Source organism: Ciona robusta, chromosome 1 (genome assembly GCF_009617815.1).
Source record: "Ciona robusta chromosome 1, ASM961781v2".
NCBI classification, from domain to species: domain Eukaryota; kingdom Metazoa; phylum Chordata; class Ascidiacea; order Phlebobranchia; family Cionidae; genus Ciona; species Ciona robusta.
Window position 1 is genome coordinate 3,084,126 of NC_143235.1, and position 15,958 is coordinate 3,100,083.

The 15,958-nt window shown below is 36.0% G+C and overlaps 4 protein-coding genes and 1 long non-coding RNA gene across 5 annotated transcripts; 4 read left to right on the plus strand and 1 right to left on the minus strand.

The window, feature by feature from the left end:
• The first annotated feature begins 240 nt into the window (after window positions 1–240).
• LOC149741393 (uncharacterized) lies at window positions 241–2,240 on the plus strand. The gene is made up of 3 exons (XM_089891097.1): window positions 241–539; window positions 1,002–1,212; window positions 1,593–2,240. The coding sequence occupies exons 1-3, from the start codon at window positions 433–435 to the stop codon at window positions 1,857–1,859; spliced, it is 585 nt and encodes a 194-aa protein (XP_089747223.1). The 5' UTR covers window positions 241–432; the 3' UTR covers window positions 1,860–2,240.
• A 99-nt stretch (window positions 2,241–2,339) lies between these two features.
• LOC149741394 (galactosylgalactosylxylosylprotein 3-beta-glucuronosyltransferase 3-like) lies at window positions 2,340–3,908 on the plus strand. The gene has a single exon (XM_089891069.1). It carries the CDS (start codon window positions 2,492–2,494, stop codon window positions 3,512–3,514), a length of 1,023 nt encoding a protein of 340 aa, XP_089747195.1. The 5' UTR covers window positions 2,340–2,491; the 3' UTR covers window positions 3,515–3,908.
• A 27-nt stretch (window positions 3,909–3,935) lies between these two features.
• Window positions 3,936–5,807, plus strand: LOC149741395 (palmitoyl-protein thioesterase ABHD10, mitochondrial-like). Its single transcript, XM_089891110.1, has 3 exons — window positions 3,936–4,087; window positions 4,316–4,451; window positions 4,722–5,807. The coding sequence occupies exons 1-3, from the start codon at window positions 3,936–3,938 to the stop codon at window positions 4,953–4,955; spliced, it is 522 nt and encodes a 173-aa protein (XP_089747236.1). The 3' UTR covers window positions 4,956–5,807.
• Window position 5,808: 1 nt separating this feature from the next.
• On the plus strand, window positions 5,809–7,475 carry LOC149741396 (palmitoyl-protein thioesterase ABHD10, mitochondrial-like). Its single transcript, XM_089891092.1, has 3 exons — window positions 5,809–5,960; window positions 6,315–6,450; window positions 6,682–7,475. The coding sequence occupies exons 1-3, from the start codon at window positions 5,809–5,811 to the stop codon at window positions 7,159–7,161; spliced, it is 768 nt and encodes a 255-aa protein (XP_089747218.1). The 3' UTR covers window positions 7,162–7,475.
• LOC149741397 (uncharacterized) lies at window positions 6,084–7,855 on the minus strand. Its single transcript, XR_016386347.1, has 2 exons — window positions 7,494–7,855; window positions 6,084–6,518 (listed from the first exon to the last, which is right to left on the minus strand). It is a non-coding gene; the product is annotated as an uncharacterized LOC149741397 (long non-coding RNA).
• Between the last annotated feature and the right edge of the window lie 8,103 nt (window positions 7,856–15,958).

The window sequence follows — 15,958 nt, forward strand, 5'->3', positions numbered from 1 at the left end:
ACGTCATGAACCGATAGTCAAATTTCAAGTCAAAGGGAATCACAAATGTCAAGCAAATCTGTGTGGACCTATGGTCACCAGTATCAAGTTAAAAGGATACAACAGTTTTATATGTGCTGTGTGGGTATATCAATTTACGTTTACTATGATAAAAGAAAAAAAAAGAAAAGAAAATTTAGGAAGCAGACGATAGTTCGTATTTAGGTATTATTTAGCGGAGTATTTATAACTGTACTCTCAAATGTAATAGTTTAAACTCTAAAGTGTCTAAACTATTTTTAAAGTTGCGTATTAGCGTTAGATTGCTTGTGCGTACTGGTTTGGAGACAAACGGTTTTTTTAATGCTAACCGACGCAAAAAGTAGACAATTTTTCGTACAGTAATCGAATTGTTACTTAAAACCATTTAGGTACATTTTACCATTGCTAAAAATGCACACGCAATTTTTGACCTGGGTTTGGATTTTGTTTTTATCAAGAAAAGGTACTATCCTTGCCGAAGAAACAACTACCGCATTTCATATACTCGCAACAAACAGGTATCTTACCGCATAGTATTGCTTGCTTTCGTAATTTGCGGTTAGGTCTATACTTTGTCAGCGTGTTGTGTTGTGGTATCCAGTCAAACCTTAAAACAAAACAACATAAAACAATACAGAATACAGGTAATTTCAAAATAAAAATGCGTATAATGCTAAATAGGGGTTAAACCGTATTACAATCATTGCCTGTTTTCTCAGTGTATGCTGACAGTTAAAATTCCTTTGTTTTCACCTCTCCGATTGAAACTTAACGCGAATTAATACATTTAACACGTACAAAATGTCCATGTATAAGGTATAAAGAGTGGGGTAAAACAGGACATGCTTTTAATTTTTATCTTGTAGATTTTGTAAAAACACGATCAGGAAACAGGAAATATGGGATTTAGGTGTAAACGATATCGCATCTTACTCCACAACTCCCACGCACTATTATATAGCAAATTAATACATTCCCAGCACTGCGGAGAGCTACACTGAACCAGACTACATCCTCACTGAAGTGGTAACGGACGGCAACATTAACGGCAACAATAGTAATGATTACGACGCGGGCTACGACGGCTTGCTCGAATTCATGCAGCAATCCATGATTACTTACGGCGAAGATTTAGCCATGGATTGCATGGATGAAGCTGACGTACAGTTGCTGGTCAACAAAGAAGTTAAGGTAATGTATATGTCGTTTATTAATTAATATGGAGGGGGGTATAGGCCACCTTTTTATTCTTTTTTTTTTCGTCCCAGTTGGTAATACATAAAGAACATTATTTTCAAAGAATTATAAAACTGTAGCCTCACGACTTCCGTTGTTGATTGTTCAAAACACAATAGGATATTTGGATAATATATGTTAAATGTGTCCCACCTTCCCCTATCGTATTAATTGCTATCAATTAATAGCCTAGCCTATATAGATGGTTTGTACAGAGCAAGAGTATAAGAGTTAACATAGATTTGTGTTGCGTTCGAATTCAGACATAGGTGTTTAAAAAATATTGCCTTTACTCTTCATTTTTCAAAAAAACCTAATTGTGTTTTTTTTAACAGAACATGAAAGAAGAGATACAAATGATCTTCAATCTCAGCATCGCATTATTCGTGTCTACACTCGTGATCTTACTCATTACCGTCATCTATTTATGTAGAAGATCTTCAGGCTGTTCGTCGTGTATAAGAACAAACACAGACGGGGAAATCAACGGCGAGGAAATCCGTAAACCAATACGCGATAATGCGACGTACAGTGAACTTACACTACCCCGTTCATTTGCTCCAAGCCCGACAACTAGCAATTATCAAACCCATCATGTGTGATATGAAAGCGAAAGCAATTGGCCTATGTGATGTTTTGTCGCATCATTTAGCTTTACTGAACTTATTCTGTGCCGTATTTCTTACGACATTTAAAATACATACGAACTAACCTAACTATTGGTATATATAACGCTATAACCGCGTAACGATATTAGTTTCCTATTGCAAATATTCTTTTTATTTTAGGAAAACACCAGATGTAGCCTAAATACGCTACTAAACGGTCATAAAGGTATAGCATATAACTCAGTTTCTTTGTACTTTTGTAGCACATTTAAAATCGTAGTTTGTACTGTTTGAAGTGCAAAAACACGTATATAAGAAAACTATTCATTTATTGGCACATTAAATACTCGAAACGATGTATCATCGAAACTGCAACGGTATTTTATGTGAGAATTGAAAAATATATATTTGGAAGCACTGTTCTGACGTAACGATAATTCCCCCAAGGTGGTTTTATTTACATTGAAAATTAAAAAGTTAGGACGATATGTGTAGGCTACTGCCTTTTACAAGGAATAGTTTTAGGAATAGAATGTAGCCTGATCCGGAAATCACTTGCCGATTAATAAAAAGTATAAAAAACAATAGTAAGCTTCGTAAATTCGATATTTTATTTTCAGTAGGTTATGAGTTATTATCGATTTTTTGCGGTAAAACCCATGCGGTTACTATTAATTATAAATGCTGTTGTCTTTATGGTATGGATATTTATTCTCTTCACAAATTTCAACAATTCAGAAGATAAAATATCCTATATTGAAGAATACGAACAAAAGACTTTCGCGCTTGCACAAAGCGAGCGCAGAATAATAAAACTTAAACAATCCTTAAAGAACCGTTACCCAAACGCTATAGACTATATAGACGCACACGTCAAACGTGATTTACCAACAATTTATGCCATAACACCAACGTATGCAAGATGGACTCAAAAAGCTGATCTAACCAGACTCGCACAGACGTTGCTTCATGTTCCAAACTTTAGATGGATAGTAGTGGAGGATTCTGACACAAAAACACCATTAGTGACTCGATTTTTAAAATTCTCAGGCCTTCAATACACTCATTTAAATGCAAAAACAGATACAAACTTTAAACTAAAATCTACAGACCCAAACTGGCTGCTGCCAAGAGGAGTTTCTCAGAGGAATGAAGGCTTAAGATGGATAAGAGAAAACTTGCCTGCAAACACAGGTGGTGTTTTGTATTTTCTTGATGACGATAACACATACACACTTCAGATATTTGAAGAAATGCGCTCAACTAAAGTTGCTTCTGCTTGGCCTGTAGGTCTCAGTGGTGGCTTAAAATTTGAGGGCCCTGGAAAGTGTGAAAATGGTAAAGTCCTAGAGTGGTACACAGCTTGGAAACCAGAGCGGCCTTTTCCAATTGACATGGCTGGTTTTGCGGTTCATTTAAAGCTTTTATTCCAACACCCAGAAGCTCAATATTCCAACAGTGTTCCAAGGGGTTACCTAGAGTCACATTTTCTCACTGGGTTAAAGCTGCAGAGGCAAGACATGGAAGCGAAAGCAAATGAATGTTCTGAAGTACTTGTGTGGCACACAAGGACAGAAAAACCTAAAATGAAGCATGAAGAAGCATTGATAAAGCAGGGGAAATCATCAAACAGTAAAATAGAAGTTTAACATTACGTCAATATACTAGAAACTAGATCATATTCTTTGCAGCATATCTTTGAGTACATGAATAAATAAAGACTAAAATTTGTTTGCATTTGTTTAATATTATACTGCTTGTTATACTTTTTACTACTTTCGTTATACAGAATTTATATATTCATTGTACTTTTATGTTTGTGCTACATTTTAATGTATTACAGTGTTTTATAACATCTTTGTACCATCATTTTCACAAGTATTTTTTTGTTTCTTTTTAATGAATGAACATGAACAAAAAAGTTTCTAATGGTTAGTGATCATACTGACCCAATATGGTTAAGAACCACAAATGCATGCTTTTTATATAAACACTAGTTCAGAACTATTAAATTTTATGTATTACTTAACTTGCACTATATAGGTACAATAACAAAATAAACATAGAAATATGAATGGGATTAAATATTTATCAAGAAATGGTAAAAGCCTTCTAGCGTATGCAAACGTAGAAGGACACATTCAACCCGGAGTTCTGTTTCTCTCTGGTTTTATGTCAACTATGAATGGACAGAAAGCACTGGCTCTTGAAGAGTTTTGTCGGTAAGTTGTGAAATCAGTTTTGATCAGTTGCAAATAAGAAAGTACTAGCAGTGATTTAAAAAAAAAAATTTAAATCAATCTGAAATAGCAGTTACAGTTCTGTTATAACAAAAACTTCTTTAAAGTAAATGCAAAACTATATTAAAAATTTAAAAAAAGTACCATTAAGTACATATGTAGTAGACATCCCAAAGTAATGTTGTTAAATCCAAAGTTTACATTTCTTAGAGAATCTGGACATTCTTTTGTTCGGTTTGATTACAGTGGGGTATCTGATTCAAACACTGAAGGTTCTGTGCGAAACTTAAAAAGCTGGGTTGAAGACAGCATCGACGTTTTCAACAACTTAACTTCTGGCCCACAGGTGTTGCAGCTAACTTAGTAGGTATCAAATTTTGATCTGTAACAGTGTTTTTTAACCCTTGGTCCGTGAAGCATAAAAAAGCATAACATGTTTTTGTTTATTTTTACATAACAGTTTTGATGTAGTCTTTGATACATACTTTCTCTTTTGGTATATACCTTTACTTTAACTTTATAGAGACTGCTGATTTTGAAAATTAAGCAAACATAAAGAAATGGTTCAAGACAGTTTACTCAGCGTTTTTAATTTAAAATTATTTATTTTATTCAGGTTATAGTTGGGTCTAGCATGGGAGCTTTTATGATGATGCATATCGCAAAGAGATTTCTAGAAAGAGTGGTTGGCATGGTGGGTGTTGCACCTTCATTTTATTTCTTTGATCATGCAGAAAAATGGCGGAAGATCTTGAGTTCAAATGACAATACAGAAACACCGGAGCTTCTGGAAATGATAAATATGGACTACTTTACTGGCATGGATGATTTAAACCTGTTTCCAGATTAAGATTCAAAACTTGAACTGCCCTGTAATCTTCACATCCTACAAGGCATGAAAGATGATGTTGTCCCTTGGAATGAAACACTTTCTGTGGTGCGAGACCGTTTTTATGACACGACAACAATTGATTTGACTCTGCGAAAATGTGGGGAACACCGAAAGACCAGAAGATCTTTCTATTTTGATGAATGTGGTTAAAATGATGTGTAATAAACAATATCAAAAAACTGCTTCACTGTAATGTATTATTCTTTAAATAATGTCAGTGGTCCACTGGAGTTCCCGTATAAGTTTAAAAGGAGACCATATATGTGTACTTTTATTTAATGCTGTATCGTCAAACAATAATATTTTTTAAAAGTAACAGTTCTTGAAATACTTTTATTATATAAATAATTTTAACTATAAATCATCAAAAACATAATGCAAAAAACTAAAACTGTCTTTTATTAATTGAATATACCTTTTACAAAAATCAAAATTATTGCCGCTTTTTTACAAAAAGGTTAACCCTTTTTAAATCTGTTTTTTTTTAGTTTTTAATTTTTAGCACTTCGTGTGTGGAGTGTGGACATTGTAATAATACTTAAATAACCTTAAAAAACCCTGAATAACTGTTGTATTATACCGTATGGGCAACTAAACAAACGTACTATAACACCTCAATATGAAATTCTTTCTGTTGTAGGAATATACATTGAATAAATACTTTTAAATATTTACATTGTAATAATACTTTAACACATTTAAATGCCCTTAAATAACTGTTGTATTATACCGTATGTGCAACTAAAAAAATCGCACTATAACACCTGACTTCAAATACAAAATTCTTTCTGTTGTAGGAATACACATTAATATGAATGCAGTTAAATATTTAGAATGTGTTGGTAAGCCTTCGTTGGCTTATGTAAATCTAAAAGGCAATAGAAAACCTGGAGTTTTGTATTTATCTGGATTGATGTCCAGTATGAACAGCCCTAAAGCTTTGGCAATGGAGCAACTATGCAGGTATTGGATAATATTACAATAGTCGGAAAAATACAAGCTTATATTTGTCATGCTAATAACACAGGACATTTTTACACAAGTTTCATAAAGAATTAAACTGAACAGCGGTGATTACTACGAACGTTTTGCCTTTTTTCTGTTTTATTCATAATCATGTTACCGTTACTACCTATCTTTTTGCCTTTGTATACTTTTCCCATCTTAGTTATCATGGCTAAAGAGAATAAACACATTGTTTCTGGTATATACCAGCTGCAGACTTTTACATCAACCTATGTGAAATTACGTTGTATGTGTACTCATACTGATACTATTATAAGTTAGTGATATGTAATACCTCTGCAATTCCAACAGAGATTCTAGCCAACCATTCCTCAGGTTTGATTACAGTGGGACATATGCATCAAGTTCCGCAAACTATGTGTGCAATATAAAAGACTGGGTTGAAGATGGAATAGAAATGTTCACCAAGTTAACCTCTGGCCCACAGGTAATTAAGTTTTGGTATGAAATACTTTATGCCATAAATTTTTGGTAGACATTGTATTTTGGTGTCGCCTAAAGACCAAATAAAAAAATTAAAAGATTAATACTAGAATGACATGTTTTTACCAACGAGAGCCCTGTTTTAAAATAACAGCTCCGTTTTAAATGGGTGGCAACATGTCACCCCAAACACCCCTGATTTGGTGCCTAGAAATAAATACTGTATTGCATTTAGGTTATAGTTGGATCCAGCATGGGTGCTTTCATAATGCTACACATTGCCAAAAGATTTCCTGAAAAAGTGGTCGGTATGATAGGAGTGTCCGGTGCTTTTCATTTCATACGCACTGCTCGAATGTGGCGTCATATATTTAATGATGACAGCCCTGAATCCAAAGCAAGAGTGGCCCTGCTTTCTAAACCTTTGCAAACACTTGCTGGCAAATATGCTTTATATGAAGGAATGGACAAATATGACCTTTTTCCGGAAAAATCAGCAAAATTAGACCTTCCTTGTGACTTACATATTATACAAGGTATAAAAGACATGAATGTACCTTGGAAACTAACTTTAGAATTCTTTGAAAACAATGTTTCTGATGTCACAATGGTGGACATGACAATGCGGAAATGTGGAGACCATGGAATTACAAGAAAACAAGATATTGCTCTCTTGCTTAATGCAGTAGAGAGAATGTGCAAGGATAAAAATTGATATTTGGTTTTGCATAATTTTGGAATTTCAATCCACCATTGTGTTTTGCAATTCTGTACCTAAACCTCAAGACTGATAACCGTGATTTGCATTATTTGCGAATTTTACTTATCATGTATACTGTATAGTATTGTATACCAAACCTATTTTTTGTTACTTTTGCAGTATAATTTGGCAAATAAAAAAATCCGGTCCAAATTGATTTTTAAAAAACCTCTTTAGTAATTAGAGTTAAAATAAGTCAACAATTTTCGTGCAAATAATTACATTAAAAACTGTTTGTTACTGTATATTTTAAGGATAAGATACTTAAACCACAAAATAAACATTACCTCCAGTTAAATGTTTTCAATTAATCCATCTTTTGCTTATCCAGTACCACAACTCCCTTTAGTTATTGTAGTATTTTATTTACAAAATGTGCTTAAATCGGAAAAGTCACTATTTAAGCTCAGTTTTTTAACGTCGCTATATGGCGCCCGTGCTTTACTAGCTAATAGCCAGCGAGCTGGAAATCGGCAAGTGTGCGCATAGAATGCAGCAGTGGCGTATCATCGATCCCGCAAACCCCGCAGCCGCGGGGGGCTCACACGAATTAGGGGCCCACTATAATACCCGATAGAAAATTAGCCACATATAAATTGTTGTTACGTCGCAAAATAAGCTTCGCCGTCGTAACCCAATAACATGACAACGTACGTAGCAATTTAAATAAGTTTGTAAAACGGAGGGGGGTTACAGTAAAAGGGAGGGGTTTAAGCCAACAATTTTGGGGGCCTACGCCGCAAATTAGAACCCCCCCTTTAAACACGTCTATTTGCGCCAATAGTGAGACCTATATGTAACAGTTTGAGTTGAATTGTTTTACGGGTCACCAGATGTAGTGATAAAGAAGGGGGCCACGTACAAGCCTTGCGGGGGAGCCTTCTATATCTTAAAACGCCACTAGAATGCAGTAACAGTAAACACCTCCTTTTTCCTAAGATTTTGGAAATTTGGTTTTGTTTGATCAATATTTTGTTAAACACAACGGTACTGCCGGAACAACGTTGCAACTCTGAATTAAAAATGACTGAATAAACGTAGATTGTTTTATGGGTCAGCTACGGTCGTTTTTAAAACGGACGACTTTTACATGCACCTCGTGCCCGCTTACCACATATTTAACTTTGTGAGTAGTATTTGGAGAAGATTTTTCATTTTTAATGTAGAGTAGGGTGGGGAAAGACGGGACACCTTCAGCGCATATTATTTAAATATCCTGATCGTTTTTTAAACAATTAACAACGGTCTATGGCAGTCGTGAGGATATGGTTTTATAATTCTTTGAATTTTCTTTGTTTACATCCAATTGCGACAATAAAAAGATTTCCCATCTCTCCCAATCCCATTATATATACAAGTCGACAACTTTAAATAACCTATAAAGAGTCGTGAGGATACGGTTTTATAATTCTTTGAAATTTCTTTGTTTAAAATAGAACCAGACCAAAATGAAAGTGTGTCCCATCTCCCCCAGCCTGTTCTATTAACGGCGCCGACTACATCGCATTCTTTACAATTTTAAATAATAATTTGTACATTATAAAAGCGAAAGTGCTTATGAGTGGTGATGTGGGTAAGATAGATATCACATAATATTCCATCTTTCATAATCGTGTTTTTATCAATTTACAACGCTTTTTTGGAGTAAATATAGTTTTGTAAATATTGTATAATAAGATGGGGGAAATGGTACACCGTTTCAGTCTATTTGCCCGTCCGATTTAGTAGTAAACAAAGAACGTTCAAAGGATTATAAAACCGTATCCTCACGACTCCCATAGACTGTTGTTAATTTTTTAAAACACGATCAGGACATTTGTATACTATGTGCTATGGGTGTTCCATCTTCCCCAAGCCTACTATATGTTTATCACCGAATGGGACAATAAACGAAAAAAAACAGTGACCATCCTATTAAGTCAAATAATATTTCTTTTATTAATACTTTTCTTTATTGTTGCTGTATATAACCTGCTAGAATTGCTTCAATTCAAATTCCATATCTCCAATGCGTAGAATTTCCAATTAAAAATAAGATTTTATCTCGAATTGATTAAGAATTACATTCAGAGCATTAATCCATACTCCGACTACTAAATCCGCAATAGATATGTTTATTAGAAGCTAGTAGCTGTTTTGACAACACACGCGTGGCAGCGGAGCTGTTGTTTATTCAGATGAAGGATTAAGTCGGCTTTACATTCTGACCAGGGATTTGAAACTCGCTCGGGCAGCGTAGACTCGAGTTTCCTGTGCTGCGGCGTCGCCTGCACTTCTGCATTACCACTAAGTGCGGAAGCTTGGTGGATTGATCGACCAAAGTTTTACTTTAATTTCCTGCGGTATATACTTCTCCATCGACGCCATAAGGCTAATGTTACTAACGGGAAATTGCTAAGTGGCAACTGTTAAACGAGTCGAATAACAGAACAAAACATACAGACACAAACTGCTTTGCAATTGGTTAAATGCAAAAAAATACGAAAACAAGTTTTGTAACGATCAGCGCACCAAAATATATCGTTCAAGTTGTTATACGTCCAATGTTCGTCCTATACATGTACCACACAAATGTTATGTGTTTAGTAAGTTGGGGTAAGATGGTCCACGGTACATTTTTTTTATTTTTTTGTACCATTTAGTAGTAAGCAGAAGCATATTTACATAATTGTACCTGAAGTAATTACATAATTGTACCTGAAGCCTCACGACTCAAAACGATTGTTAAAACACGGTTAGCAAATATACGGGGTGTTTTATATGCTAACGTATCCATATTTTCCCACCATACCATATACACTATTTTAAATTGACTGTAAGCATTCGCATTTTATCACTTTATCTCTTTTGCCGCTAGAGGCAGCAAATAGTCGGCTAAACATCCGGCGTGGCGAGAGAAAGTAACATATGGGGGAAGGGGGCGATCTAATCTTTTACGGGACGTATGTCGCCTTCGGTTACACCACTCTTTCGTCTCAATTCGCTGCCTAATTCGATTCCCATTCTGCCGCTCCAGCTACAAGATCTTATTAAACGCGCAGTTTAATTTATGGACCCTTATCGGACGTATGTCAGTCGGGAACGCAAACGGAAGATCGTGTTTTTAACCCAAATCGTGTTCGAGTTGGAAAACAAGAGCGACTTCCATAAAACACATAAATCAGAATAAGGCATTCGACGTAACATGGCCGGAATCGTAGACTTTTCGAAGTCTAAAACATGTTCCGGGTTTCAATACGTTAAGAATTGTGTATTATGTAACTATAGTCCAATCTCGAGTAGTCGTAAATAGCCGTGCCGAAACCAGCGCCTTCCTCTGTCTTTTCTGCGTTTCGCGCCATATGCGCCTATCGTGGCCGAGCGTGAGGACATTAATTATACATGTGAAATATCGACTTGCTGGGACTGCTGGCTTGGGTTGGCGGATGAGAGCTAAAACCGTAATACGCTAGAAACATACGCAGCATAGGGATATTCAATTAATATTACGCCTATTGCAAACATATTTTCTTTTTAGTAAACCTTTAAAAAGGAACTAATATTAACATGCTTGCATATATGATGTGAACATTTATACAGTCAAATATTGGGCCATGGAAAACAAGCAAAACTTCGCGTGTTTTTACGGCATTTTATGTCATGTTTTTTTGCAAAGGTTTATCCTGAACCACTTCAATACAGCAGAGGTACCACGCGTATCAATACACATGCAAACGTATTGTTGCAGAGGCGTATCGTGTTATACTCGCTTTATTTACCTTTATATATATCGATGCCATTAATCATCGAATCAATGAACATCGTCGAAAAGTTTACGCCGCTGCAGGGATCGAGCGTGTTATTGTTCCACGATTGTTACGTCACAGTGTCGACTATGCGTCACACTGAGTTTGATATTCGCTACGATTTCAACTCTTTGATATTATTGCGCTAAGGCGGTGCGTCGGAAAAACTTTACCACGAAAGCAAATTCGATAAACTGTTGGTTTGTGTCGTCCGTATTCTACCAAGCGAAACCGATAAATGCGGAGCCCTATTGTGGAGGTGACAGGCCAGCTCGACTGAGGCACCAAGGCCCAGCGGGCGACTCGAATTATCGCTCAGCGCGAAGCGACGAAAGTCAGTTTTGACGGCGGTTTTCTCTCGTAAAAATAACAAAACTTGTAAATCATGTTGGGTAATAATAAGAGCGTTGTTAATTTTGCAAAATCGCTTTATGTCTAATACCTATACAATATATGTATGATGTCATACAGGTACATGGACTCTGCTATACATTGGGCCGATCTGAGCCCATTCCTAAATTAAAATACAAGAACAACAAACAAACAAACAAACAACACTTTTCACACATTGGACGACACAGAAACTTATACTTCCTAACTAGAGAAAATCTTAAACCAGGTTGCCCTAACTTGTTATATGATTGGGTGAGGCATGGCCTACTCAATACATGAGTGAGGTAAGTCGGGATATGCTTTTATACACCATAACTGTAACCTATCTTACCCCATAGTATTATACTTGAATTATATATAGACGGAGTCAATTTTTTTCCCACGATATGCCTAAACCGTCGCTAAAACTTCGGGATATGAATTTTCACATCGACATTTGGCGGTCGTTGCGTTATGTATACAAACAAGCGATGATTAGGAGCTTTATAGTGATTGAGCCGATCAGTCGCGTTCTTAATCTAGCAAAACAGAGGATCTCGTCGCATCTTCGCTATTCGTTCCGGTCGCGAATTCTGCTTGGTGAAAAAGCGAGGAAATCACCATTAACTCCATCTGCTGCGTTGCCTCATTAATCTTGATACTTGGTTAGCGTTGTAATTTAAAGTCACGCCGAATTTATAAACCCACAATACTAAACACCAGCGGAAGTCGATCTAAATAATGGAAATAGCTTTAATAATCTTTCGGCGAAACTCATTTGTCCTTGTAACTTTGAGGAGAATTATATGACGAAATGGGTTTGACATCTTCCCGTTTCATTTGGTAGTAAAAAATCAAATTCGGTTTTGAATAACCGATAGCCTCGCAGCTCTAACCAGGTAAGAGGTGATATATGTGCCAACGGTACCGCATATTACCACATATATAATAAATGTGATACGACTAGGTGACGTAGTCTCTTTGTAAGTATAAATGCACGCCACACTACAAATGTAATTGTTGGTACTTGGAAAACAATATAAATAGACCATTTTATTGAAATTTACTACAAATGTATAGTAGGGTGGGGGAAGATGGGACACATTTGACACATAATAACCAAATATCCTGATCGTGTTTTAAACAATTAACAACAGTCGACGCGAGCCGCGAGGATAAAGTTTTATAAAAAATCGTTAAATGTTTGTTTATTATCAATTTGGAGGAGAAAATTGATTGAAAAGGTGTCCCATCTTCCCCCACCCTACTATATACTTTAAATGTCAAGCAAAAAGCGAGACACAGTGTTTTTAAAAATACGCTTCCAAAGCAATCCCATATTTTTCTAAATATAGCTCAGCAGTGGAAAATAAATAACATTTCTAAATATTAACATTTTATTGAAATGTTACAATACGTGATACTATTTTAGTCCTGTTATATTTTTAAATCCCGGTATATTTCTAAATATTAACATTTTATTAGAATGTTACAATGATTAATAACATTTTGGTCGCGTTATATCTCTAAATATAGCCCAGTTGCAAATCATTCTCGTGGGGTTAACACCCTATAATGCACCAGTTGGTGGAACTGGTCCCCGCGGGGTTGTAGTCATATGCCTTGAACAGGTGACAACCCGCAACACCTGATGCCACCAACTGTTTACAGCTTCTCTAAGAAAGAGAAAGGATCTAATATTCTAATTAATTGAACATATTTTTTAAAGTTTGGTCGCTATACGTAATTGTTAATTTATAGTACTGTGGTGTAAGGTGGGACACCTTTAGCATATAACATCCAAACACCCTAATTGTGTCTTAAACATTTTTTCTTAAACAAAATCTATGGGAGTCGTGCGAATACTATATATGATTACTAATTGTGTCTCATACTTACTAAGCGTGTTTTTACATATCTCAATTAAGCGTATTTTCAAATCGTGAGTATACGGTTATATACGACGGGATAAAAAAACACAACTAAAACAAGGACCATATTACCCCAACCTACTATTGTGTTTCGTTTTACTCGGTACCACTATTAAATTATTATGTAGTACGGTGGGGGGAGATGGGAGAACTTTTCATTCCCCTTTTTGTCCCATTTGGTGGTAAACAAAGAACATTCAAATAATTATTAAACCGTATCCCCACGGCTCTAATAGACTGTTGTTAATTGTTTGAAACAAGATCAGGATCTTTGAATATTTGTGCTAAATGTGTCCCATCTTTCCCACCCTACATATATAGTACAAAATACAGCCAGTATCTATTAACTTGTATGGGCACTTCGGTCGCTGAGGAAGTCATCATTCTACACCAGACACTTTTAAACAAACAAGACGTGCGCGGTAACAGGTTCACCCGTCCTTATTGGTTCAATAGACCTCATTATGACGTGACAATCGTTCCCGTAGGACGTTTTTGTGCCAGGAAGCAAACCTTTCGGTGGGTTCGAATCCCTAGGCGGTGTGCTAAAGTGGCGGCTGGCTAATTAAAATAACTAAAAGTCGGGCCACGTCTTTGTTTTTTCAACTCGATATAATTTCTGTCCATTATTTGTCTGCAGGGAAAAGTCTCTGGCAAAGTTTAATGAATTCTTCCGGGAAATAAGAGCGGCAGTGACTTTATTCGAATTTCAAATTTCCATGATATTCGATATCCCACACTCCACCCTATAACGGTGACCTGGTTTAGGAAATATGTGACGTTGCTTCACGACAATTTTAGTGGCTATATAAGTTACCATTGCAAAAAGATCAGTCTTTTTATTTATCACAATTTTTACCAGATTTTTAAATATTTTTTAGAAATAACTTAAATTTTGATCAAACTGGATTAAAATTGCAAATTTTACATTTTTGAGATAAATATTAATCTTTTTAGTCGCCATGGCTTAAAAATGTCATTTGTTTAGTCCGCTGTATTCAATTTTACCGTTTGATAAATCAAACGGTTAACTTGCGCATAAAACCAATTTCTCATATGGATATTACTCCGCGCGAGTTCTAACAACGCGTTCTCTTCGCTGGCCAAGATCGATACTCCGTGACGTCACAATCACATGCGCGCGTCTGAAATATGGTCGACAGAGTTGCAACACGCAACCCTTTTGTTTGGGTTAATTTCCCTCTTTGTTTTTTAAGTCCGATCGCGTCGCCACATCTGTTCGACGAATCTTCGTTCTGTCTTAGCAACTTTGCGGCTCTGTCCATTGTGAAGTCGTAAACGAGGCATTGTCGTCACTGCTGTCTCGCCTACGTCACAAAGCAGTGCACAGTGACGTCACAGAGACGAGGTCGCGTGCCTTCGAGTTGGAAAATTCAAAGCATTGCACTTTTTGCCGAATGTTAATTTTTACGACGGAAGAAGTTAGGACAAGCATAAAATAACAAATAAATAACCCATAAAAAACGTAAAAACAAACAAGAGAACGGTATTCAAAATTAGAATTTCGAAAAAAATGTTAAAAAATAATACTTAGAGTCGCTGAACAATTTAACCCGACAAAGGCCACAAAACTGCCTAAAATTTATAAAAAAAAATGTAAAATTATTTTGTTTTTTTTAAACTACAGTTATCACCTTTAAAACAAACAAATTAGCAAACGTTGTAATTACTTCACAACTTTCTTGCGACGCTAAAAGGCGGCGAATTTTATTGCTATTGTGACGTCACAAGCGCTCTCGTCACGCCCGGATACGATTAGAACAACGAAGGATTGTTTGTTTTTAATTATTTCTCTGTTTAATCATTTGATTTAGCGCGGCACAAATTTTGTTTTATATAAAATGTATCTATTTATCCATTTTATTTCTGTGCGTTTTTGTACTATTTTTTGAAAAATGTTTGTTAACCTTTAGAAAATCGCGAAACCAACGAAATTATTTCCAAAGGCTGTACAATTCTTTTTCGTTAGGTTACGTGTTTAAGTATAGACCAAGTTTTAAATGGCGGACAGAGTTTCGTATTTTGATATCTTGAATTATTTTGAAATCTTGAAAAAAAATAATTGTACGCTTACATAGAATAACTAACCAAAATATCTGAAGCAAAAATTACGTACAATTTTTTAAAATGTAATTTACTTTCTAGCTTTTAATTTTTGTGCTTTTCTCAATATGTGTGCCATATTTTAAAAACGTAAATTTGCCTGTTGTTAAGCGGAGGAAAAAGTAATCTGCGTGAATGCGAAAAACACGATTTTGGAATCAGCGCCGGCAATGGTGTTCGTAAATAGGGGTGGCATACGCGTTTCGTAGCGAAAGAGAGAATGAGGCGAAAGTCGACAGATGCACGCTCCGATTTATGAGACAGGAACCAGTCGCGAGGGCACGGAGGAAAAAGAACCTTACTCCAAGACATGCGCCGCCTTTTTCTTTCTGTCCTAGTCAGGAATACTAGAGTATAGAAGGCCACGCGTCGTGGAGTTTAAAACCAGCAAGCCAGTGTCTCAACGGACACATCAATACAGAGACTTCTCTCAGTGGACAACTCGGACGATTCGCCACTAACTTGGTGGATTCGTCCCGGACGACCCATGGGCCGGGTCCCAGCGCGCTAGTTGGCCACCATACAGTGTAGAATCAGCTA